This window comes from Porites lutea, chromosome 8, assembly GCF_958299795.1.
Source record: "Porites lutea chromosome 8, jaPorLute2.1, whole genome shotgun sequence".
Classification (NCBI taxonomy): Eukaryota; Metazoa; Cnidaria; class Anthozoa; order Scleractinia; family Poritidae; genus Porites; species Porites lutea.
Window position 1 is genome coordinate 8,142,591 of NC_133208.1, and position 26,608 is coordinate 8,169,198.

Consider the following 26,608-nt stretch of genomic DNA (forward strand, 5'->3'; position numbering starts at 1 on the left):
AACAAATCCATTTTGCTTTTGCATTTGATGTGTTTCTGTCATTCAGATGTAATTTCAATAAAGTCATCGAGTCTTGTACTTTTCGTCTCTCCTTGATTTTATTTAGTTATTTTCAACTATATTTGGTATTTATTCTCATTTAGTCTTTCATCTGTCTTCCCTATTAGGATCTCCCACAAGTACAGCGGTTTTTTATCCCCGCTGTAGCTTGCCCTTCATGTGCTTATGCCAACGACCATTTGTTTCGTTTTTGCCAAATGTGTGGCTACAAAAGAAAGTCAGTCCCACGTCAGCCTGCCTCGAAAATAAAAGTGGATCTCGCAGCCATTGATGCTCGTTTGCAACAGCTTACACAAACGGCCAACACGTCTTCGTATTCAAAGCAAAAATCCTCTTTGCGCGTGGAGTTTGAAACCTTTTTAGCCTCTTTGCCTAATACAAAGTCTATCTATTCCGCCACCCCCGAAGATGTTTCGCGTTTTCTGATTTGGAAAGATCGTCACGGGAAAAGGGTTGTCCATGTAGCTGAATGTGTAAATGCCCCAAACCAAGATGCTTCTGATTGCGGTTGCCCCAAGCGACTCGCGTTTAAAACCGTGGATTCCTATATTGGAAAACTTCGTGCAATATTTAACGAGGCCGGCCGTTCTGGCGAATGGAATAGTATGCTAGGTTTTGGTAATCCTGCTGCTTCTTCTCCAGTCCAAGGTTATCTTAAGGCTGTTTCTGAGGAACAATTGCGTGCTCATATCGTCCCCAAGCAAGCAGTTCCGTTTTTTCTACCGAAGCTCTTACTTCTGGCAAGGTTATGGGATAGAAAAATGGCGGATCCGGCAGTCAGCCCTTCCGCTCTCTTTATTCTGGCTCGAGATCAAGCATTCTTTAAAACTCTATTCTTCAGCGCGGATAGAGGTTCTGATCTGGGATGTGTGAAAACCGCAGAAATTATGCGTTTCCCTAAAGACGATGGCTTTTTATTTAATCATGTTTGGGGTAAAACTTTACGAGACGGCGCCTACAACGTCTTTGGAATTCGTCGCCATTCAAATCCCCAGCTTTGCCCGGTCAAGGCAATTGAAACATATGTGGCTGTCGCCTCAGAACTACGCATAACTCTCTCCAACGGCTACTTATTTCGCCCCACTAATCACCAGGGTCATATCGTCAATAAGCCCCTTACAAGTTCTTCCGCAGACGCCCGCTTGAAATATTATTTAAAGGACGCGAAAATTGATGAAGGCGAAACTCTGCACGGTTTCCGCTCGGGCTCCGCCATTACCCTCGCTTTGTCTGGATCACAGCTCGCTGAGGTGATGTCCCACGTGGGTTGGTCCAACAAGGGTACTGCCCTTTACTACATGAAGTTAGCTGAAGTTCTTCGTGAAGGATCTCCTTCTGACTTATTGTCTTCAAACGAATTGGCGGCCTCCGCCTCCACAACTTTATATGCGGATCTTAATCGCTTAAAAGACTTCGTTTCTGCGTTTCCTCGTTCCTAATTTCTGTTTTTGTTAGGACGGGGTTTTCAGTTTGGGGTTCTCGTTTTGAGGATGGGCATCCGTTTGTGCGGTTTTTGTGGTCTCCGCCGTGGTATTGTAGGGTTATCTTCAACACGAGACTGTTGGTGCCCATACTCAACAATAGGCGTGAGGGAGACAGGTGAGAATAGACTACTACTATTATTATTATTATTATTAACGATCTCAAGTGGAACGTTTATATCATATACAACTATCCCCCGAAGGGGAGGTGATCAGAATAGTCAGGTGGAATATACCGAGCGCTATGAGCCGACCATGAGGGGGATAGTTGTTTTAGTACTTACCAAATCAGTTGGATAAAAATCACCAATCGCCAATCAGAACGCGCGAAAATTGCTATCCATTGATTTGGTCAATACTAAATGAAACTATTAGGAAAGCAAATAAGCGTTTGTATTTTTTTTTTGGTTCAACTTGAGCTTTAAAGATATTGTTGACTTCCACTGTACAGCAATGAGACCCGTTCTAGAATATTGCTCGCCCATTTTCCACCATAGCCTACCCGACTGTCTAAGTGAGCGTGTACAAAAAAGAGCGCTCTCCATAATAGCGCCTGATAAATCATACAAACACTGTTTAGTCAGTTTTGGTCTCAGCACTTAGCTGTTTAATAGTATATCCTCGAATAAGCACAAATTCGCTTGCTTGTTGCTTTCTCCGAACCACCAAAGCTACTACAATACCACGTATGAGAGTGTTTACGACTTGCCCCACTTTCGCACAAACCGCAGCAAAAATTCGTTCAAACCAGCCATGTGCGGCAGTCCAAACATGTTATTATAATGTAAGATTAAGTGTTATTACGTTATTTTTCCTTTCTTTTTCAGTTCTTCATTATCATTATTCCTAATTGACAAAATTGAAATTAGTCTTTTACCATTATTTTATACTTTTTTATTGTATTGTAAATAATTAAACAATTCAGCCTTCAGCCGGCTGCGATTTGATTATTTTCTTATCTATGATCTATCTTTACTGGGAGAAGTAACGCCTTCAGTGGATTGATCAGATGTACTAAACTTCGATCAAGCTGGATTAAGTCACCGCAAGATTGAGGATAACATCCTCTTCGCTCTACATAATTCTTCACATGCAGCCTACTCAGCCTCATTCAGTAATTGCTAAATAATTATGATAACGATCACTTTGTCGATCAAAGGCTTGACTTAAAACTCTTATTTGTACATTTGGAAATGTCACTTTTGGATTCTACTCAGGGACTCAAACGCGTGAACTCGAGACAAAATAATACTGAATTAATAGCCTTAACATTAAGACGATCCACGTCTTAACTGAAATATAATCTAACAATTCTGCACCCGAAAATATCAAGAGAGCCTTTACTAGGATTTCTGAGGTGCACTCATATCCTACCCGATCTTCTCTCAATGATGATTTCTATACCGAACACTCAAGGCTTGAAAAAATGCGTAGTTCTTCTAAGAGTTGGACCAAAAATCTGGAATTCTTTACCCTCAGATATGAGAAACTTACCAAAATCTACCTTTCAGAAAAAGATAAGGAATAAGCTCTTTGAAATTTTGTCTAAATCTGATGACTGTCTTGAAATCACTGAAATCATGCATCAACTTAAATTTAACTAGCTCAGGAACACAACTAAATTTATATTCTCTGTGCAAAATCATATTGCAATTAAATTAGCTTAATACATACTATAGTTTTTATTTTGCCACAGCTGGTACTGTTTGTAAAATAGTTCTTTTTTTCTTTTCTTTCTTTAAATTTGTGTGTCTCTTCCCCCGCCTCGATTAGGCTCTCCTATTCGCGGGTGGAAGCTATCGTGTAATTGTAAACTGAAAGTGAATGAATAAAGTTGAAGTTGAAGTTGATAATCACCTGTACAGTTAACTCCGTTCCCCGAATACCCTGGCTTGCAAGTACACTCGAAAGATCCTTCAGTGTTATTGCAGACTGCATTAGCGTCACAGTTGTGCTCTCCTGTTATACACTCGTTTACGTCTGCAAATCAGATGCAGGACTAAATCATCAAAACTGATTTACTTAACCTTTTATTTCCTAGGATTGGTTACGATAAGAAGAGAGAGGGAGAGAGAGATTTCTGTCTATACTGAAAAGCAAAAACATTTTTGCTATATATTGAGCAGGTGAGAAATTCAGAAATGACATCAAGTGTATAGATAGAGGATTCGCGAGACCTAAGGAAGCAGGATATTAGAGAATACAGAATGACTTCCTCTCTAAAGAAAAATTGCCAACAGAAGGAGGGATAAAAAGGACACGTTTCCGCTCATACTCTAAAGAGGAATTGTGTACATTGGTCTGATATAATTAAATGTAGTAAGCTCACCCAGCGTGAATGCGTGTGCGGACATGACAATCTTGCGGGGGCACAATATAATAATACATCAAAAAACGTAAATATCTCAAGCAGTTACAAGGCTAAAATCGCATACAGATACTGCAAATCACAAACTATAGCACCATGCAAGGGCATTTCGATACTCATTATCCAGCTTAAAAGAACAAACTGTAGCTCTAGAGACTAAGCTGCATACTGCCTTGTGGCTGGTCTTGGCTTTAAGGCGAGATAAATGGAGTTGATTAGAAAACAGATTCATTATAAAGAAGACCGAAATATTGCTTTCACCTGTGCAGTTAACTCCATTCCCAGAATACCCTGGCTTGCAGGTGCACTCAAAGGATCCTTTAGTGTTTTTGCAATTAGCGTTTGCATGACAGTTGTGCTTTCCTGTTTCACACTCATTTTCATCTGCAATTCAAAAGTCAGGCACTGAATCAAAAAACTGATTTAGTTTTCTTTTCTTTTATTCCAAGTAACTTTGGCCTACCATAATAACAGATATCTGCCTTATTATAGGAAATTAACGCTTTATGAAATTACGTTGTTGGAAATTGACGCGACTTAAAATTAACTGGTCTTTAGTGAAAACGACTTTCAAAGGAGAAAATCAGAGGAAATCATAATGCAAAAGAGGTTGTTTTGTTTTTTTTGGTACGATTTTCATTGACCTCTCAGGCAGGCGCTACCTCTCTTCCTGCGTGTCTCCCTCGCGCGCTCCGACCTTCCTTGAGGCCATACTACTTTCTGGATTCGGTTCAAGCCCCTGCTAAGCAGGCTAGAGTCATTGCTAGTTCCAGGTAACATCTGGTACTTAATATAAAAAATTAGCCTCGCACACAGGCCTTTCTAGGAGAGTCGCATTCCTCCCTTCCTCTTGTGGGGAGGAACTATATATATGACTCACCTAATAACGTCTGCGTGGGAGCAGGCTAATTATGATATAGGGAGTTTATAAGCAAAGGCGTTGGGCAACGCACCCTGGGCAATGCATGTCAACCAGTTGTTGTCTATCTTCATTCTTGTTCGGTAGTTTTCCCTTTTTTTCGGGCAAACCGCCACTATAATAGTTAAGACACTGAAAAGAGGTAGGCAATACAAATTTGGTAGTTTTTATGTATATTAAAAGGGATAAGGATTTACCTCCAGTTAGCGTGCTTCGCTCAAAGAAAACCCGTTTCAACTTAAAGCGCCAAAAAAGCTGAAAATAGAAAATTGTAAGGGCGCTAACTTGACATAAACAGAAGACGTGGCTACGAAGCATCTGAATGTTTCAATTAAGAGATCTTGAAGTGGACGTTACCTGTACATTGATGTTGTCCACTTTTAAAATACCCTTTGTGACAGTGACACTTGAAGGATCCTTTAGTGTTTTCGCACGCTGAAATAGCTTCATCACATTGGTGTTTTTCTGTCTTACACTCGTCTACGTCTGGAAATAAAGGGGCTAAATTATCAAGAAACTAACCAAGTTCGATATTTATATTCCTATCGAATGGGGGATAGTAGTGTAATGCATTCGAACGGTAACCCTGAAATAACAAGGAGCACTTCTTTTGTTTATTTTGTTTCATGCTACTCATAACAAAGACATGTCCCTGTGATAAATTGATAGGAAACCAGTTTCTAGTTTTTGTTATTGGCTTATTTTTTTATTTCTCATGTGGTGGCATACAACTAAAGTTTAGATCCTGTAAGTTCACGCTGCGTATGTAGGTTTGTTACCTGCACAGTTGACACCATCCCCAGAATATCCTGATTTGCAAGTACACGTGAAGGAACGCTTGGTGTTGGTGCAGTATGCATCATCGTGGCAGTTATGTAGTCCAGTTTCACACTCGTCTAAAAATCAGCAAGTAGAAGTTACTTATAAGAATTCCTTTCTTCCTTTACCTGTAAAGGTTAGTTTCACACTTTAAGCCAGCTTAACAGTTGTTTTGATTATTTATGTTTGCAACAATGTTTGAGCTCAAACAACTGAGATCATGATCTCCTGGTTCAAATTATTATAAACTATGAAAAAAATATATTTTTTGGCGTACTTTCAACAAGAATCCTACTGAGAAAACGTTGGTCTCAATACTCCAATCAAGAAACGTTGCATCCCTTAGGGCCCCTTGTCGTATCATGTTGCTAGGCTACGTGGTTGCTATGCAAGTGAAATTGAACTTCTGGTCTTAGTATTTCGCGTGCTTTTGGACTGACGTCCGCGCGGGATAATTGTGAGTTTACGCAACAGGATGGCAGGAAGAAGAGGTCGCCAAAACACTTGTGCATGACAGAAGTGATAGGCTAGGACGATTACGTACGTGTTTTGTCGTGATATTCACCTAGCATTAACGTTTACTAGTGTTTACAAAAAAATTTCGTTTAAAGGAGAGTGAAGTTTGGCGAAAAGTTGTTTCAAACAAAATTATTATCACGCTTGTTACACAAGGTTTGCCGTCTTCTTTCCTCTCCCGTCCGGTTGTGTAATTAAGTTCACTAAGAGTGAGCTTACGCAACTGGACGGGAGAGGAAAGAAGAAGGCAAACCTTGTGTAACAAGCGTGAAAATAATTTTGTTCGAAAAACTATTCCGTCGAACTTCCCCTACCTTTAAACAGGTCTTTTTGCAAAAGACCAGAAAACAACTTAATTGAAGATCACCACAAAACACGTAAGTAATAGACCTGTCACGTTTGTCGCATACAAGCTTTTTGCCGTCCTCTTCTTTCTGCCGTCTTGTTGCGTAAACTCACAAATTTGTCGTGCTAAAAGCGGTATTGGCTCTCTTTCCTTTAACGCTAACCTTTAGTCTGAGCTCCGCTGTTACTAGTCGGCAAGTTTTAGTTTCACAGCTAAGTTCTGCTTTTACTGAAAAGCTGTTCTCAAGAACAGTTGTCTTGCACGCGAACAGTTTTACAAATCTTTTTTCGCATTTCCTAATATAATAGAACGATAATACGAGAAATCCATGAAATTCTGATTCGGATTTATTAACAATCGGACGTACAGGCAAATTCATACCCCCACCGTGGTACAAGGGGATGGTGTTGATGGAACCCCTCTTCGGAGTTTCTGATATGTTGCAGTATTTCGAAACGTTTTGCCTTTAGTGGAAAGCCTCTGATCTTCTCTCAAGATGAAGTATAATTTATAGGTGGTGGCGCTGCCGGAGGCCTGTGACGTCACCAACAATGCACGCCATCTAGGCCGCCCGTCTTGGGTGGATTTTACCAAGAATTAGAAATCAGGTTAAGATCGCAAAAGTTGAAAAAACATGCGTTTTCACTCAAAAATGGCTTGACCACGTACAACATCAGTGGCTTTATAGCTTAGCTGGTTAGAGCGTCGCACCGATATAGCGAGGTCACGGGTTCAAATGTCGTTAAAGTCCTGAATTTTTTTCAGGCTTCTTACGTAATTGCATAAATAAATTGCGTTCACAACTGCGAGGATCATTCTTCATTTGATTTCATTTCCGCAGTTCTCCAATATGATTTAATTGATATACATTTGTCACAAGGAAACTATGTCTAATCAGGGGTTACTACAACATTGCATTTTTACCCACTTCTCACAAAACGGCTCATGGACTAGAAATAATTTGTCAAAAATGTTTACCATTACTGGTTCCAAGACCGAAAATTTTGTGCGTTTTGAGAAAAGACTAAAACTGGCATAAATGTTTTCTGGAGGTTTCTTGCTTGCTCTCTTTCATTCCTTTATTATCTAGTCCAGCTTATAGCCTTTTAACCCATGGAATTGTGCCTTGTAGTTAGCTTTCCGGAATAGGGGTAAATCAAATTGAAAAGAGTAGTAGACTGGGGGGGGGAAGCTACTTCCCATAAATTCTCTTAAGTGAAATCCAAACGATGTTCTCACAACTTGCAAAGCGATCAGCAAGCGTCTTGCCAGCGGATTTGTGTACTGATCATGCGCATTACGTCAAGTCCATAGATCATTAACATAGATCAACGGTCTTTTTTTAAAATTTAATTTATCATTTGAGCTAAATTTATATTACTCAAAACGTATACATATTACAACTTGACGAAACAAACATAAAAATAGCTGAGGTTACATTTATGCTTGAATTCGCTTAGCTACCTACAATAAAAGGAAAGGACGGTGAACGGTGGACGGTGAATGGCTCAACTTTGCGGGACATATGGCTAAGTCAAAGCGATTAGTTAGAGGGTAACCAGTGCAAGCAACAAATTTAAATAAGAAAAAATTTCCATTTGTTTGAAAAGACGGTGAAAGAATTACAGCGGAGGGCTTCTTGTTTTTCCATCTCAATGACGGAATTGAGACGTACATGGAGGGAGACGTACCTGCAAGTTTGCTCGAGTATATATGATATCTCCCAATGAGAAGAACGAGATCAATGGGGGTAGAGGGTGCAAATTTAGAGAGTGCCGTCAGATGCAAATCGGTTAGTGCAGTACTCTTGAGGCCCTTTTGAATTAAAAATTGTTTACCATCGTTCCGAAAAGCAATTATTGCCGAACATCTCAGAAATAGATGAGATATAAATTCTATTTCCCTTTGGCAAAAAGAGCATTTGTCCGATTGCTTTAAACTAATTTTCTGTAAAAAATCATTGGTAGCAATCCTCCGATGCAAAAACTTATAACAAAAAGTTCTTAATTTTGTACTAGCCGTACAGTGGAAAGCGATTGTGTATGCATCTTTTCAATCAATATCACTTGCTTTTTCGACTTGAAGGTCACTGAGCCACTTCTCTTGGCTTCTAATGGGTCCCGGTGTAGAGATTCTTTTTCTCAGTAGCGACTTATAAATAAAGTTGTTAACTTTACTTTTAGATGTTAATTCAGTTATAGATGTTCCCTCGGTGGAAACAACCTCGTACGTCGGTTCATTTTGCATCTTATTTATAAGTGATTTGACAGCTGAAGCTATACTACAATATTCTAACCAATTTAACTCCTGAAAATTTGATTTCATGGCATCATATCCGAGGAGGTTCCCACCCTCATCTAATAGATGAGAAATTTTGCAGACACCATGATCCACCCAGTGTTTACGGAATACAGGCTGATTGTCAATTCTTACCAATGAATTAAGCCAAATAATCTGATCGCCCACATTTGCAATGGAGATGGCTACAGCATCAGAGAAATGCAATTCCGCCCAGATTGACATGACCTCACATACAAAAGGATTACGTATTTTTAACAGTGGAATGTCATCCTTGTGTAGATTACAAGAGAAAACAGATTTCCCACCATACATTTGAAGATTAACATCAAAGAAAAAATTCCATCTTCCATTATTTGTCGGGTCAAGGTACTTCTTGATCCAGGATGCTTTGAGAGACTTATTGAACTTATATATGTATATCAATCATCCTCAAACCACCCTGCTCATAATCCCTTATAATATGCTCTCTTTTAATCTTGTCGCCTTTACCGTCCCAAAGGAACTCAAAAAGAAGTTTGTTGACCGTTTGCAGTGCGTTTGTATAAGTAGGGAGCGGAGTCAAAATATAAATGAGTTGAGAGACCAGAAGACTTTTGATAAGAGTGATTTTTCCCAATAAGGTGAGTCTCCTAAATTGCCATGTTTCATTAACGTTTTTTTATTTTCCCAATCCTCTCATCGTAGTTAGAACGGAGCATTACGTTTCTGTCCGTTGCGAACCACACACCTAATGCAAAGACTTTCCCCTTCACCCAGGAGATATCAGGCTTGTTGCACTCCATAGGGCCTCTGTTTTTTGCCGAACCCACCCAGAGCACTTTGGTTTTCTCATAATTCACCTTAAGGCCAGAAATCACTTGAAACTCATCTAACACCTCGATTGCTCTACGAAAAGAGCCCACTGAGCCATCGAGTTTCAACGTCGTGTCATCAGCAAATTGGCTTAGCTTGTGTTCGACTTCACCCGTCATAAAACCTTTTACATCTTTATCTCTCCTAATGAAGTTGGCTAATATCTCGGCCGATATTATAAATAGATACGGCGACATCGGGCAACCTTGCCTGACCCCTCTACCTAAAGAAAAGCTCTCCGAGACCCATCCATTGTTCTGGATAGCACTGGAGACCTGATTATAAAATAATCTGAACCAGTTTACTAGAGAGGGCCCAAAATTGAAATAGTTAAGGGCTCTTTCTATAAAAGCCCACTCTACCGAGTCAAATGCCTTCTCAAAGTCAATGAACATCAATAAGCCAGGTTTATTCATATTACCTGCGTAATTTATAATACTGTCAATTAGAAAAATATTTTCTGCAATAGAGCGTCCCTTCAAGAAGCCACTTTGATCACCATTGATAATTTTAGGAAGAACCCGCTTTATTCGATTACCTATCGCTTTAGACGCGATTTTATAGTCGCAGTTTAGAAGAGAAATGGCCTCCAATTTTTTAGAAAAAGAGGGTTTTTGTCCTTCTTTGGTAAAAGAGAAATAATATCTTGTCGCTGCGTCACCGATAGTAGCCCTTTTTGAAAAGAGCAATTAATAGCATTCACTAAAAAGGGGGGCAAGGTCACTCCATAATACCTTATTAAAATTCTGCTGGAAACCCATCTGAGCCTGGCGACTTGTTTGCTTCCATCGTCTTGAGAGCATTTAGACATTAATTCACATTTAAAAGACCTTCACAGGATGCTTTGGAATCCTCGTCGAGCCGCACAAAATTATCAACTGAGAAAAAACGGAGATTATCGCTTTCATTGTGTATTGATCTGCTGCTGTATATAGTTTACTATAAAAGTCAACACATTCTTGGAGAATATCACTATCGGATGTTAAAGTTGTGTTGTCAGCTCTACAAAGTTGACTTATAACTTTGCGCTTAAAGTGACGTTTTTCTAAGTTGAAAAAGTATTTTGAATTTTTTTCACCTTCGTTATACCAGCGGGTTTTGGACCGTAAGATAGTTCCCTGGGTTTTATTTTCGTACATTTTTTCCAAGTTCTCTTTTGCCTCAATCAGTTTTTGCTCCAATTTCCCTTTTAAGATGGGGGAGGTGATCGTATCGTATTGTTTGGTTTCGTCCGTTCGCCTGAACTTAGCTTTTTTTTGGGAAGAAACAAAAACATGGCGGTCGAAGGCGGGACTCTTTCTCGCTATTATATTTTGGTAATTCGCAAATATATTGATTTTATGTCGCTTTTCAGACATAGTATGTGGTTTTCTTTTTCTGTTAAAAAATTTTCCTCTGCAGAGTTTGGAAAATGCAACATATAGCTCCGTACAGCTGATAAGAACCGCCGAAGAGCTGAGCTATCGGGCAGTGTGCATGTTTTGCTGCAAACCTTAGGAAAGTTAAAGCCGCTTCAAGGTGCAGAGCTTTCAGTAGTAGTTGTGATTTGTTTATTAGGATCGTTTTGAATTTGAACTTTGGATTCAAGGTGTTGACTGATCGTAATAAACGAAGTGAAATGTCATGAAGTGTGAACGTTTATTCAGTTATCATTGTGAAGCTGTAAGCTCATATTTAAAGCTCTATGAATATACTTGCTTCCGATAAATTTGACACTTTCTCCAGTAATTTTTATCACCATCAAGTTATCCTTACCTGGCAAAAACGATGTAACCTATAAATCGATCGAGCGCATTGTTGTTGGTTAAGATCTAACACGGTTTCCCCCGCACTTTCAGTACCGAAAGAAAAATACGATATGCAAGAAAAACAACGATGCATGATCAGTTATTTTTTTCAATTTTTTAAGCATTTCTGATTTCCTCTGCCGGTTTGCTTTTTGCTTCTAAATCTAAAAATAAATACTGTGGGAAAAATACTGCAATTATCCGCTGACCACTACGCACTACGCGGGCTGACCGCTTTGCAAGTTGTGAGAACATCGTTTCTTGGTCCCAGATCTCGTCTCGCCCCCTTCCTGGTAGTAGACAAATAGCGAAATTGGCGGTGGATTTTTGCCCAAAATGTTTGTTTATAACTCTGACAGGATAAGTCAGGATTTGCACAATAAGGTAGCAGTGTGCCAAGTTCTTATTAACCTCCGCCTTCTGGTTAGCCCAGCCGGAAGAGCGCTGGTCTGCGAAGCTGGAGGTCGCGGGTTCAAATCCCGACCGCAAAAACAATCAGGCTCTTTAAATTACTGAGAAGCAAGTGATGCCTTTGTAATGACATCTGCAAACGGTTACACTTTCTTGAGAATTCTAGGATGTAAGGACGAAAACCTGTTGGTCCCATGTCACAGCACTTTCACTTATCTCGTACGAGTAAGAGTAAGGGACGTTGACCCCAACCCCAACCTCCCCTGGGCTGGGTGGGTTATCTGTAAAGAGAGATATCGATCTTGTAACCTTATGATCCTCTTTCAGGAGTCGAAATGACTACCTGTAGACATACAGTGTATGTATGTATAACTTCCTGGATTCGCTGCTTACCGACTAAATGGCTTAAACTAAAAGGGTAAGTCAAAGTGGCTTTAGAAATGCAAACTCTACATTGTTCCATATGAAACATTCCCAACTGCCCCAAAGGGTTCAGCTATTCAAAAGGGCATGCAATTCGCGCGGAAGGACTTGCTCATCCAAGGTTTTTATTATTATTATTGTTTTGTTTTTTTTTTCATTTTTTAACTTACCTAAGCAGGTCATTTCAATTTCTCTGGCGATTTCTTCCATTAACTCTCTGTTCCTTTCCCGCTCTTTAATAAACTCCTCTTCCTCTTTTGTCTTCGGAACAGGACAAACTGCAAACCAGCAACACATATAAACAGTAAATTTGTATGTGTAATCAAATGGTGACGAGTGAAATTTATAATAGGGAATAATTTCACGGGCGTTTTGTCCAAATCCTTATAGTTTCCCTATCCTTTAGGCGAGGGAAATTATTAGGATTTGGACAAAACGCGCGTGAAATTATTCCCTAATTTCACGAGTATACCATTTGATTACCTATTAATATCATGGGTGACGAATCACGTTATAACAATCTTGGATTTTTGACATGTTTATCCTGGATCGTATCGATTGAGAACTCCACTCTCTCAAATGCCTAGACCTTAAATTTGGCTTATAAAATTCAGAATTTTTCTGACTATTTCGGCAAAATACCTGTTAGAATCCTTCTTGATGTTCTCTTGTGTGTTCAGGTTTTCTAAAGCGTCTTTGTTTGCCATGACATCTTCATTCACGGCATTTTAAAACTTCGTCGCCATCTTGACACTGAGACGTACGGAAGGTTGCCATAGCAATTTTGTAATTTCACATGTGAAGTTACAAATTAACGCTGAAATTTCGCGCCAAAATTAAGGAGTAATTCGTCACCTATGATATTATTATTTGTAAGCTAACGATATTTTATCAATCGTGCAAAACAATAATAAATTAATATAACGATTAAAATAGATTATTATCTAATAATAATAAATAATAACAATAATAGAAAAATGACGATAAAACAATAATGACAATAATAATAATAATAATAATAATAATAATAATAATACTCTCCTTCTATTAAAGGGAGTTGTCTCGGTAATGGAGAGTCAAAGTAAGATGGCGCCATTAATTACAAGAAAATAAAGCTAAACTTATTCGCAATAAATACAGTCCACATTTTACTTGTGCAAAACAATCAATTAATGTACTGGAAAGGTGGAATCGGAACAAGGCTACACTAAAAAGTGATAAAAAAATCAGTATTTGCTTCTTTTAACAACAGTTTATACTCAAGCAAAACAAAATTAATAATGATACAGTAGAACCCCGATAACTCGAACTCGGATAACTCGAACTCCTCGATCACTAACTCAAACTAAGTCCAATTTCCCTTGGATTTCACCCCACTTTCTAGTCATTTTCACTCAGTCAACTCGAAGTCGGAAAACTAGAATTCCTCGCCATTTCGAACTAAAATTCCTTTCCCTTGACCAAAAAAAACTGCAACATGGTAAATTAAATTTTTCAATCGACCCCGATAACTCGCTAACTCGAACTGTTTTTCGTTTCCCCTGAGAGTTCGAGTTTCTGGGATTCTACAGTACATCACTTTAAGTACTTCATATTATATGAAAATTAATTCGTTATAATGGTTTGTTTTTTATATCACCATTTGAAAATCCCATTAGGCTCAAAGAGTTCAGCTAAAAGACGGAGAAGATAGCTGTTTCACAGGTTAAGAGGTTCTCCATGAGGCGTTTAGAAAATACGAGCTGTAAGAAGACGGGTACTGTATTTGGAATGAGTATATAATTTGCTTACCCTAATTGCAATTACTTGTCATGTAGTGCACCTACATTTCCGTTTTGCGGTATACAAGGGACCGTTGACGGTTTTGAAAGTGTCCGTTGTCCTTCTTAGAGAGGTTTCCGCCTTATAGAGAGCATTGTTAAAGTCAAATGACTGGGCAATGACAGGGGCCAACACCAGGGAGTTGTCCGATTTAAAGAGCTGTTTGTATAGCAAGATTTTCTCAAATACAAACTTATTTCAAATCCATGAAGTAAGAAAAAATAGAGCAAGGCGATTCATGAAAGGACTCTACGTAAGAAATTTTGCGAAATGTTGATCGCAAATTTTTGAAGTGTTAAATTTAAAAAAATTATAAGAAAACAATGAAAGGGTTAGACATATTCACAATTTTTACATCGCCCATAAAACAAAATTGTTTACCCCCAAGAATCGTGCATAAGTAAATTGTCTTCAATTTCTCTTATGATGACCGCTTACTCACGTGAAAAATTGAAAACAATTCTCATGCAAATTTTATGGACGATGTAAAAATTATGGTGAATAAATCCTCGGAATGATGTTATAGGGAAAGTGTAAAAATAAAAATTTTAAGTGGCTTTCTGTACATGAAACAGAGACAGGATGTTGAAATAAAATGGCGACAATCCGCAGGTGCGCAATTAAGTTTTTGTCGTAGTTATTACCTCCATGATTTACATCTTCCTCTGTTATCATCGCGACTGGGAACATGATAACGAAAATAATGAATAATGTTTTCATGCCTGCCATCTTCCAATCTGTTGAAAACAAAATAATCATGGTTCATAGCATGTCACTGAATTTATTTCGTGGGTGTTAAAGAGTTATGCACGCAAAGTTTAATAACAACGGGTAAGCGGGGGGGGGGGGAGGGGAGGAAGGAGGGTACCCCTGGGAAATAGGCTTTGACAGATTGTTCTCGCAAAAGTAGCATGATATGCTACTTGCAGTGCACGTATATTTCTAAAATTATGCCAATAATTCTGCCAGTTTTTGTAAATTAAGCTCGTTTCAGGAAAAAAAAACAAACAAAAAAAAAAATCCGAAATTATGTTTCTCACTTTTTACTTCAAATTTGGTAAAAAAAAAACACCTCACTGCTTCATTGACAAGTAAATGGCAAACTCGTTTACCCTGTTTACATCAAAAAACTTTAAGAGTCCTTAATTCATTGTCTGACAAGTATAAAAACTTAAACAATAAACAACCAACACGCGGACGCCACCCCAAGTAACCACAGACAAATAAATGAATTCGTTACTTAGATTTGCCTGTAACACAGATCTCGGACCAAAAACATTGGTTGCATGTTCAATAAATGACAATTTTTGTACCGCAAAATTATACCAAAAAGTGCTAATTATGCTAGCAGTGCTTTTTTTTCGAAAAATAGATGAAAATTATGCTCGTAGTGACTAATTGTGCCAAAAATTGTGCTACTCCAATCTATCAAAGCCTATTGCAAAATGCCGGTGATGCCACGAGGAATAATTCCTTAACTTCCTTACTCTATTTCACAACATACACGATTAATCCTATATATGTATTACCCTGCTCAGGCTAAAACGTTAATTATCTATCCAGCTTATGTACTTAATTATAGTATCCAATCAGTAACTTCAACAGTTGAGTTCCCACCGAGACGGAGCAGACATCTTATTATAAAGAAGTACGCCAGGGAATTCTATAGTCCGATCGCAGATCACCCTGCTGTTTATTTGATCAAACAAAAAAGAGACTTAAAAAGAGACCGGGACTTACAACGGTTACCACTAACACTGCACGTGCCCTCAAAGGGTTTTTTCTTCGGTTCAAACCTGCGTTTTGGTGGACGTCAATCAACAGTTACCATGGTTTTTCACGCGTTGGCCTAGAAAAGATTCTTTTCGCCGTTTCTCGAGCAATTGGTAGAGCATGTCGGCGTTTAAGCCGTTTTTGCAATATTTTGCTACAGGATCTGACACAGCTTTATGTCAAGATTACGAGGAGTACGAAGTTGTTGAGTTTTTGTCGGAGGAAACTCAAATTATCGACTTTTTTACACACTGTAAGTTGCAACCAGATAAGCTTTCTCAATACTCGCTCGCAACTCGTCTGAGTTCTTGCTAGTTCTGGATTCTATTAGGTAACATAAAAAATGATAAGTAGATCTGCAGGTTTGAAAATTCGTTTTCGAAAACAACCTCCATTCAGAGGAAACGTTTTTATTTTGTCGGTGTGATATCTTTAGTTTCTTTGAATTCATACTCCTTGGTACTTCGTCCACGGCTCCCGTGTTTTCATTCAATCAAATAAATAAACTACCTGAAAACCTTTACGTTACCCAGCTCGCAGAGACCTCGTCGTTTTAACAACATAATCCTTTATCATAATGAAATAATTAATAACGCCGTCGTCATTCGAAATAATTCTTTAAGTTTTCGCCCTTCATTCAGCGATGAGAGAACCTTCTCTGTCAGAGCGCGTGAGAAAACCATGGAAACAGTTGATTGACGTCCACGAAAACTCAGGTTTCAACAGAGAGGAAAAACCCTTCTAGGGCGCGTGTTAGTGGTAACCGCTGTAAAACAAAACCAAGACAAACACGAAAACTAAACAACAACAACAACAAAAAAAAGCAACAAAAAGAAAACTAAAGAAAAGCCAATTATGTTGCAGTCTTCAAGTACTTTAAAAAATGCACTGGAATTTCTTTCAAAAAGTTCCACTCTATTTTTTCTGTTTTCAGTTTTTCTTTTGTTTTGTTTTTTTGTTTTTCATTTTTTTTTTACTTCATGAAGACCACTAAAAATGTTGAATATATTAATACACTTATTTTCCTTTTAAAAAATGCATTTTTTTGAGAAAGATCCGAGCAGCTGTTCGCTCAGTTGTTTAAGTTTGATTCTAGTGCAAGTTTCAGAAATAGAATTCCTTATTACTTAAAATATATCGTCACCCTGTGAAGAAAATAATTGTAAGATAGATAAATAAACAAATGAGTAAATTAATAAAGAATGGATCCGTTGATGCCGGGCCAGAAAATAGAGAATCCGGTCATTAAGGTTAACATAAATACAAGTTACAAATTAGGCACGACATGGCTCCGAGTATAAGGCGAAGGGAAAGTCCCCTAAACTTGTATCTTGTCGCCATAATTATTCGGTGTTCTTTTGTATCGAGTGGTGTCCATGCAACACCGGATATTTTTCGTTCTTTTTTTTATCGCATTTCCCGCTGATGGAGAAAAGCGTCATTTTTCTCGGTCAAGAATTGTAAACGCAATCCAATCACTGTAGCTGAAATCATTCTGAAATTCTGAATGGCGAAGTCATAAGATTGATACATCGAAGTGCTTCTATGAGGTGAGCGATGAACATGCTAGCTGTAAAAGTAAGTCTACTATGAAGGAAAAGATACTGGCTCGTGTATAAGACGACTGCTAATTGATGCGTTGACCCGAAACATTGGTGTAACATCCTTTTACTGAAAGCAAAAAAAACAATGTTTAAAAATGTTTCTTTTCCGACGACGTCTACTATTTGTAGAATATCTTCAGGAATTGATGAGGGATATGCAGTTGAAGGTAAGCTAAGTTTTTAAAGCTTGGAATTATTTAAAAAAATAATAATTAAAAACAATTATTGGATCCCGGTATTAATCACTGAATCTAGGGAAGGAAGGAAGGAAGGAAGGTCAGGAGCCGTGGATGAGAAGTAACCAGACGTGGCATTAATCTTGACTTTGAATATATATATGACATGTATATGTTGTAGTTATTTTATGTTATTTTTTTTTTATCTCAGGTAATTTTTGTTTTTCTTTTGTCTCTGAGTATGGTAATGTATGCTAAATGAAGTTGAAAAAAAAAAGGAAACTGAAATAGAAAATACCTGAGATAAAAGATTAACTACAACATATATAACACATGAATATTTTACATACAGCAAATTAAAGTGGCGCCAAAATAGACAAGAAGAACTAAGAAATGATGTAGGAAAAATCACCTCTCACCTTTATATCGATCATTCTTGTTATTAAGTTTTCAGTCTACTTTTCTCACCTCAAATTTTCCAGCTTTTTTGAACAGTTGGAGGCCTCCTAACGTTTGGTGACTAAAAGCCTTCTGTTCTTCGCTTCTTAAATTATCTGAGTTGTTTTCCTGTGAAGATCAAAATTATACGCCTAGCAATTAAAACACAAGGGTAAAGTTTAACGCCGGAAAAAGACAGTTGTTTGTCACCTAGCTGAGGTGCCAGCTTTTCGCGCTGACTGATAAAAATGTTTGACCAAAAACAGCAGGTATGCTGATCTCCTATTTATCACTGACGATAGCTGGCTATTTCAAAACGCCATCGATCTATTTCTAATTAATGCTTCAGTTTTCCGGTCTTATCCTAATGGGCATAAATTGACAAATTCCGCCACCTGGTCGCAAAAAGACAAATGCATTTTCTTTTAACAACATGGGTTATTAACGCTATGATTGATGTGTCATGGTCATTCTACACAGGACGAACTAGACTGCAAAAAAGTTGGTGTTTTTTTCCAAATTGGTTTAAAGGAGACTAAGAGCAGCGTAAGAGATTCACGCACGCGAAGCGCGCGAGCCTCACACGCCCTACGGGCATGTGAGGCGAGAGAAAAAAAACCGACTGTCCGTTTTCCATACAATGAGTTCGTTGTGACCAGGGGGCTAAAAAATGTCGTAGAACTGTCAAAAATCTATTCACAACTCCGTCCTCTTTGTAAATTTGATACGCCCGGTGATTGATTTCGCGAGAGAATAGCGCGTGTTACTTTTGTTTGCACTTGGCTTCTAATCTTCTGGAAGATCAAAAATGAGTGGAAGTGGCAGTACGCGGACAAAAGCCTGTTCCTGCTCCTCGAAGAGGGAGAAAACCGAGCTGAAAGCCTCAGATAATTGTATAATGGGCGGCTGCTGTTTCAAAGCGCAGTTCGGCAATTTTAAAGGGGGCACCCAACGAGAATATAGTTCAAAACCACTTAAACAAAGCATTGTTAAACGTACTTTAGTATTTAAACGGTAGATATAGGCATATTTTTATCCCCTAAAAAGTTTTCATCTGTTCGGATTTCCTAGCTGAAAGTCTAATGATCCGAAAATTATAGCGATTAAAACTTACCTTTTCGAAAATTTCAGCCAAAAAAAAAAAGGCTCCCGAAAATTCTAGGTGACATTTTTAGGATAAAAATCTGTTATAAATGGGCAATTATACCATGTTTTAGATGTTCGAAAATCCTAGGAGAGGCAGGAAAGCAAGAAATTTTACAACAAATGTTTCGAAAATTCTAGATCTCAAATCGTCTCAGTGTCGTCTTCCGAACAGATATTTTCCGACAATTGACGTTGGTTGCCCCTGATTTTAAGAATGGATAAGGTAAGATGGATAAGCTCTGAAATTTTTTTTTTTTTTTTTTTGCCCCTACTAGAAAAAGGTGAAACAACGTTACCAAAGTTGGTTGACTTTCTGATAAACGAACTTTGCGTTGTCCTCGACGACGGGAATCTTTCTCCACAAGAGTTTTCTCGTCGCGCGGAACAAAGGTAGAAACTGCGCTGTGATTCTTTCGCAACTGAAAACGCCAACGGACAATGAATTCATCACGGAAGGGAACATCACAAATGACTTGTTGCAAATATAACTTGACAGTTTGCTAAGAGCTTGCGTCAAAATTTAGCCAATGGGAATTGCCCGTGGCTGGGAGAAGTAGGTAATTCGAACGAATCATGCAAAACAGACACTCGGTATTTTTAACGTCTCTTCCCAGTCTCGCTCTCCGTTTTCAGTTCTAGGCAAAAATACGGACTGTTTTGCTGTCAAGACGAACTTTTCGGTCGTAATTTTTAATTCCTTTAAATTTGTGGTAACGACAAGTTTCTGTTATTTTTTACAGGTCTACGAAACTTAGATAATAAGTAAGTAATCCTACTTAAGCAAGTTCCGCCTTTAAAGCTGCCGCATATAGTCTAGAATCGCATAATTGAATAAAAACTCGCATTCTGATTGGTTAACGAAGTGAGATATTTAGCGTGGAATTGCGAGTTGAAAACGAGAGGCTAAGTGATAATGTTTCACATCCACGTAACAGCTATCGTCAAATTCTAACACAACAACTGCAAAAATGTTTTTAAACAATGTCATTTTAAAATTTTTTCAAAACCATTGTCACCTTTTCAAGAGCCAAAAACAAACAAAAGCTATGGAGGGGAATACTGGACAAAAATGGAATTGAATAAATTTATATCAAAATTATTTATATTTTATCTTATATCAGAATTATTTTTACATAAACTCGGATTCCTTTGTTCTTTTCGGTTGGAATATATTATATAACCCCTGAATCAACTGTCTGAAAAGTAGGGTGCGGGCTTTGATTGTTTAAAGGGAAGAGCGGGGCTAATGAACAGCTAATTAAAATGCGAGGAGATTATGTATTAATATGCAAGGGGGATAAGTCACTTATCCCCCTTGCATATTAATACATAATCCCCTCGCATTTTAATTAACTTATCATAAAGAACAAATTTACAAATGCTTTTTGGAAATATTAAACACGACGCTGCAATTGCTAAAATCAAACTGAGCTGCGTTTCTTTTGCGCCACATTCACGGATTTTCTTAGTTGGTGGTTCATCGATTTCCGAAATTGAACAGTACGTGTCTTAAAAATTCTACGGATCAACGAAAGTGTCACTGTCATGGTAAGGTGTTCCGTTCTTTAACCAGTCATCCCGAACTCGTGTACTCCATGAAGACATGGTAGTTGACCTCTTTGTGTTTTGTGGTATTCTTGCTTCATTCCTCGACTGAATTTCCTTGTCAGTTCCAGTAGTGATCCCTCGCCCGGAATCTTCTTTATCTGTAAACAAGCAGGTCGGTCGAAAGATCCTTGGTGCGAAAATTGAAATAGTCAACTGCTTGCTCGTTGTCTGGAGCCGCAAATGAAGATTCACAATTGTTTTCCGAAAGCTCAATTGCAGTACCGCCACTAAAGCTGCCTTAGTTTGAATAATAAACGGCTCTACTTCTGACTCTGAATCGCTCGACAGTGCTTGGCTCACTTCGTACAACTAATTCCAAATGCAACTTTGAAAAGCTAACATTATTACTAGCAATAGTTGACACTACAGCTGCCCCCATTCTGTATATTGTCGGTCAATAGTATTCTTGCTCGTTGAGTCCTCGTTGTGTAGCTCTTTGAAATATATCGATTCATAATGAAGATTTTCACACATATTCCATACAATAGGCAGTAGGCATGAATAGATTGTGCTAGTAAATTCAGGAAAAGTTGCTTCACAATATACCCAAAAGTTGCTCTAAAGTTGCTCAAATATAAAAAAGTTGCCACCAAGATTTAGAAAAGTTGCTTGCTCTCTAGAGTCGTTTTGTTTTAGATAAATACTCAAAACGTGTTTGTTTGTTTGTTGCCATTTAAACATTTTCATTAAATATTCTTACAATCATTAAAAGAGACCAAAAGCCATTGTTATATGACAAATATAAATACTATGTTGTAATCAATATTCTCTTTAAACTCAACATAACTTCAATAATAGATACTTACTTCAATAATGATACGTAATGCAAGTGTTATTTTATTGTCATTTTATTGTATATCCATAGTTTTAATAAAATCAGTTTTGATAAAACCAGTTTTAATAAAATCCTTCGAAATGAAACTACCTTTTATGGTTTGGATCGGTTTTATATCAATTTGTTGCTCAAAAGTTGCCAACGAAGGCAAAAGTTGCCCTAGGTTGCTGGTACTACAAAGAGTTGCTCAAAACGCTAAAAGTTGCTCAAAAGTTGCTCAAAAATTGCCGAGCACAATCTATTTATGCCTAATAGGCTGAATAGGTGAGATAAATACAGGAAACGCAAGGTTCAATGCACAATTTCAGCTCGATTTACACAGCTTTGATCAAAACATTCTCAGTTTCGAGAATAGTTTATTCTAAACCATAAGAAAAGATTTAATTAGTTGAAGTTTAAAATTGAATTTTTCGCTATTTCTCTTTCACTTTTTACACTCAGTTTATTTCATTTGCCGGAAAGCAAGCCTTAGAAATCGTTTGATCGATTCACGCTCGCGCATTCTAGTCCTATTTGAAACTTTATAACGGAAGGACATCTGTGAGCAGCAAGAGACTATAAAGGGGACAGAGAGGGCATCCCCCATATACACCCTATTCCATAGGTAATTCGTCTCGAGTTATTTTTAGAATCGGGATAAAGTTACCTCGCGCGAGGCGTGGATGTTTCGTGGAGGTTTCGCATGACCAAACGCCGTGCAAAACATGTCGGGCGAGAGGCAATGAAAGCGTAAAAAGATCGAGAGCATTCCTGAATATTAAAGCGAAATGAGTCGGCGCTCACCTGGAAAAAAGGAATCGCTGGACTCTTTGACAACCCGTGAAATCAGTTTAACTCGAAGTTGTCGTAACCTCAGTGCTTTAATAAAATGAGAAATTTCGCCGGTCTATTGAAACCGGTCGTTTGTACAATTTAGGGAGTTTAAGATCTAACGACGCGGACGACAACTAGAACGTCAAAAAAACAATAGGTTTAATTAGCAAAACAACAACTTCGCACGTGCAACACACTTTTTTGTTCATTTCTTTCCCGTTTTTGCACGACTACGACGTGAAAATGCCTAATTTCGCGTTTTATGGAGGACGTAAATAAGCAACGACGAAATTTTATTTCTCTTTCTGAGCTTGAATATGGTCCCTTGAAATTCAGCTTTAGGAGGGTTCGCCTACAATTGACAAAGTAAGTGGGTAGGAATAATCGCTATAAAAACTGAAAAAAATAAACATCAAACCAGAAATTGCTCTCTTCAAACTGTAAATTATAAATGATCCTGAGAGAATATTCAGCGTGTTAAGGATTTCCCTGCTCTACTGTTAGCTCTATACAAGAGAGAAAGGGCGATTCTTTTTTAATTTCGGTTTCGCTGACACAGCTTTCGCAGAAATCTCGCTGTAGTCGTTTTCGTCGACAAAAGGAATAGCAAAATCGCTCTCCGCGTCTTCCCCCATTTTTTTCTGCGTCATTTCGTGAAGGACGCGTGGCTCTCAGCGTGGGTCATCCACGCGGAACATATTCGCGCTATGTGATTGGCTGTTGTCTAATCCCCCTTGAGATCAGTGGTGTTAAAAATAACTCGAGACGAATTACCTATGGAATAGGGTGTATATGGGGGATGCCCTCTCTGTCCCCTTTATAGTCTCTTGGTGAGCAGGGAATAAGTCAGCACAGAATTTCATTGTCGGCGAATTTCCGTAATCGTCCATCGTTCTGCTAGTGATAAGCTGGCCGTTGTTCACTCGTCTTGCTTGTTTAGGGCTGAGTCTTATTCCGGTCAAAGAGAGAGAAGGAGTGTCTGGCAAGGTTTCCAATATAAATCAGAGTTTTGAACTCGTGCCTGGCAAACTCTCCTAGTGTTTACATATACACAGTTAAACGCACCTTATAACCTCATCTGCGCTTAGCGAGTGTCTTTTGGTCCATAACTTTCAAAACAACTGCTCCACAGAATGTCACTGCGTAACGCAAAAGAGTATCGAAGTATGACTGCACAATAAATGTCACAAAATGTACCTGAGCGGTCCCTTCGGGATTTTCTGTCTTTACGTCATCCTAACCATTTCGTACTTGCGGGCGCAAACAATAGAAACGTCATCATTACCTACCTATTCCTCGCGGCCCCTGTTCAAGCAAATCGAGATTTTTTCTATATTGACTGTATGAGTGTATATTTCAACTGTAAGTACTTTCCTTAATATACGCGCGAGTTACTAGAGTGCCTCCTCGGGATTTCGCCTTCTGGGTGAAATCCTTGCGGGGGCAAAGAAGCCGAGAAACTTGTAAATGTAACTTGTAAATAAGGAATCCTCGCCATTGTAAAAATAAGCCGTTTATCGGCCTTCAGCTCGTGGTTATGTGATTTATTGCCTTCGCTTCAGGCCGATAACCCTTACTAAATTATTTTCCTTCTCGAGTAATGATTTGGAAATTTGAAAAAAGATATTATAAATAAACGGCTTGTAAATTCAGTGAAATACCACTATTTGTCCTTAAGATTAGTGTGTATAAAAGCTTGTTTACATGTAAAAAGTTTGAAAACAAAAGCAAAAACAAGCACAAGATACAAATAAAGTTGTCGAAAGTTGAAACGTGTACCACTGACCTTACTTCGTATTCGCTAACGCAATGACAGTTCTGACAGTTGACTTTGAAATGGCTTTCTGGAGCGCGCGCTCAGGATACAAACAAACAATATTATTGCTGATTTCTTTTCTTCTTATTTTTATCCAATTATGCGATTCAAGGAAAATCCATTACCTGACTCTTGAATTCCGCGTTAAATTGCACTTGAAAACTGATATCGCACTCATTGAATCGCTTCGCGATTCGTGCGATATCGGTTTTCGCGTGCAATTTTATAACGCTGAATTCCCTCATCAGGTAATGAATTTTCCTATAATATATATAGACTTAAGCCTGGTTTCCATATGATCGCTACGATCGCTACGATCGCGAAGAAAAACAAAAGTTCAGCGATCGCAGCTGTCATAGCGGTCACTTTGTTATTTCACTGCCGCTCATTTTAACCTTGGTAGCCCGTAGCATTTCAAACTTTCTTACCGCCACTATTTAATTTTCATGTTTTTCTTCCAACGAAATTTGTCTCCGTTGTCATATATTTCTGTCTCTAGCTTTTTCCCTCTTATCCAAGTTAGTGTCGATATTAAATTTTAGTGAAAAGAAGGAATCTTTTTTAGCTATTTTCTTTACAAAAGGAGCGGGGTGCTTGTATTCAAAATTTCACCTCAGCTATAACATACTCCTCCCCGGTAGGGCTGATTCCTGACTCCCTTCCCCTTCTCCCAGCGTCTGTACGCACGTGCGGGTATACGCTGAAGTCATAATGAAATTTTCTCGGATGGATAGATTACCATATTTTCTTAGCTATGGGGCTCCGCTCCGCTATAAGATAACAAACTGGACTGTCTAAATCCTTGAGACTCATATAAGGACATGTAAGGGCAAATAGAAATCTAGAAATTCGAGAAATTAAAGATGTGCCCTACATGACGTCTCATTAGAAAAGTGCGATTAGAGCTAAACGCAAAGCAAATGACAAGTACTTGAAAAACAAAACGCCAGAAAATTGGGAATTACGACGTAAAGCTAGAAACGAGGCCACTAAACAACGAAGAATCGCCATCAAACAGTACTGGTATAATAAGTCAAACGATTTGAAAAACAATCCCAAGGCGTTTTTCAAAACTTTCAAGCCATTTTTGGGTTCTAAGAGCTGTACTGAAAGAAACGACATCCACTTAAAAATAAACGGCAGTATGATAACGGATCAACAACAAGTGGCTGAGGAATTGGTTGAGCATTTTGCTACCTTGGCGGATGGCATTGGTGGTACAGCGATTGAAAGAAAGTCAATAGAGGACTTCAGAGACCATCCTTGTGTTCAGAGGATACAATATGAAAATAGGAATTCCACTCAGACCATTGAAATCGAATCGGTTACACAGGGTCAAGTCCTTGCAGCTCTCGTTTCGCTGAACATAAACAAAGCCACCGGCACTGATGGAATTCCTTCAAAGGCTTTAAAAACAGCTGCTAATGAATTATCCGCTCCACTAACCACCTTGTTCAATTCTTGTATTAACAAGAATGCATGGCCTAGTGAATGGAAATATGGGCATTGGGCCCCAGTATACAAAAAGGATGACAGGAATGCAAAGGAAAACTACCGGCCCATAACTCTCCTACCATGTGTAAGTAAAGTTCTTGAGAAGTTGGTTGGAGCGCAGATCAACTCTGGCTTTGGTAATCGCATTTACCAAAACTCATCCACTTATCGCAAAGCTCACAGCTGCGAAATAACATTAATCAATTTAGTAGAAGATTGGAGACTAGCAAGGGATCGAAGACAGGTTGTGAGCATACTTTCAACTGACATGTCAAAGGCATTTGACTCGTTACACCCACCACTACTTCTGAACAACCTTGAAGCGTACGGTTTTCAGGAAAGCGCTATTCAACTTTTAAACAGCTATTTAAATGAACGGAAATATCAAGTAAAGATTGGCCGTCATGTTAGATTCGTGAGTCGCGGCTGTCCTCAGGGTTCCGCGCTTGGCCCGTTGTTATGGAATGTTTTCCAGAATGACCTATCCTACTGCCTAACAGCGAACTTGTCTATGTATGCAGACGACCATCAAATTTACCACGCAGGAGCAGACCAGGCAGCTGTGACTTCCCAGTTAAAGGATAGTGCCAACTTAGCAACAACTTAGCAACAACTAACAACTACTTCTTTTCCTCGATTTTGAAAAAGCTTTTGACACGTTAGAGTGGTCATTCATAAACCAAACGTTACGGCACTTTGGGTTTGGCCCCTCACTGTTAAACTGGGTTGACCTATTTTACTGCAATACCGAAAGCTGTATACTAAACAATGGATGGGCAAGCAATTTCTTTGAGTTAAGTA

At 38.5% G+C, this 26,608-nt stretch overlaps 1 protein-coding gene across 1 annotated transcript in view; it reads right to left on the minus strand.

Annotated features, from left to right (window-relative positions):
- LOC140946889 (uncharacterized) overlaps window positions 1–18,429 on the minus strand; it is a 40,855-nt gene extending 22,426 nt beyond the window's left edge. Inside the window, exons 1-8 of the mRNA XM_073395996.1 lie at window positions 18,306–18,429; window positions 18,126–18,224; window positions 14,749–14,841; window positions 12,454–12,561; window positions 5,608–5,724; window positions 5,186–5,314; window positions 4,171–4,293; window positions 3,399–3,521 (exon numbers count right to left, since the gene is read on the minus strand). Coding sequence (XP_073252097.1) covers window positions 3,399–3,521; window positions 4,171–4,293; window positions 5,186–5,314; window positions 5,608–5,724; window positions 12,454–12,561; window positions 14,749–14,833 — 685 coding nt within the window. The 5' untranslated portion in view covers window positions 14,834–14,841; window positions 18,126–18,224; window positions 18,306–18,429. The remainder of the gene's footprint in view (window positions 1–3,398; window positions 3,522–4,170; window positions 4,294–5,185; window positions 5,315–5,607; window positions 5,725–12,453; window positions 12,562–14,748; window positions 14,842–18,125; window positions 18,225–18,305) is intronic.
- Window positions 18,430–26,608: the final 8,179 nt, after the last annotated feature.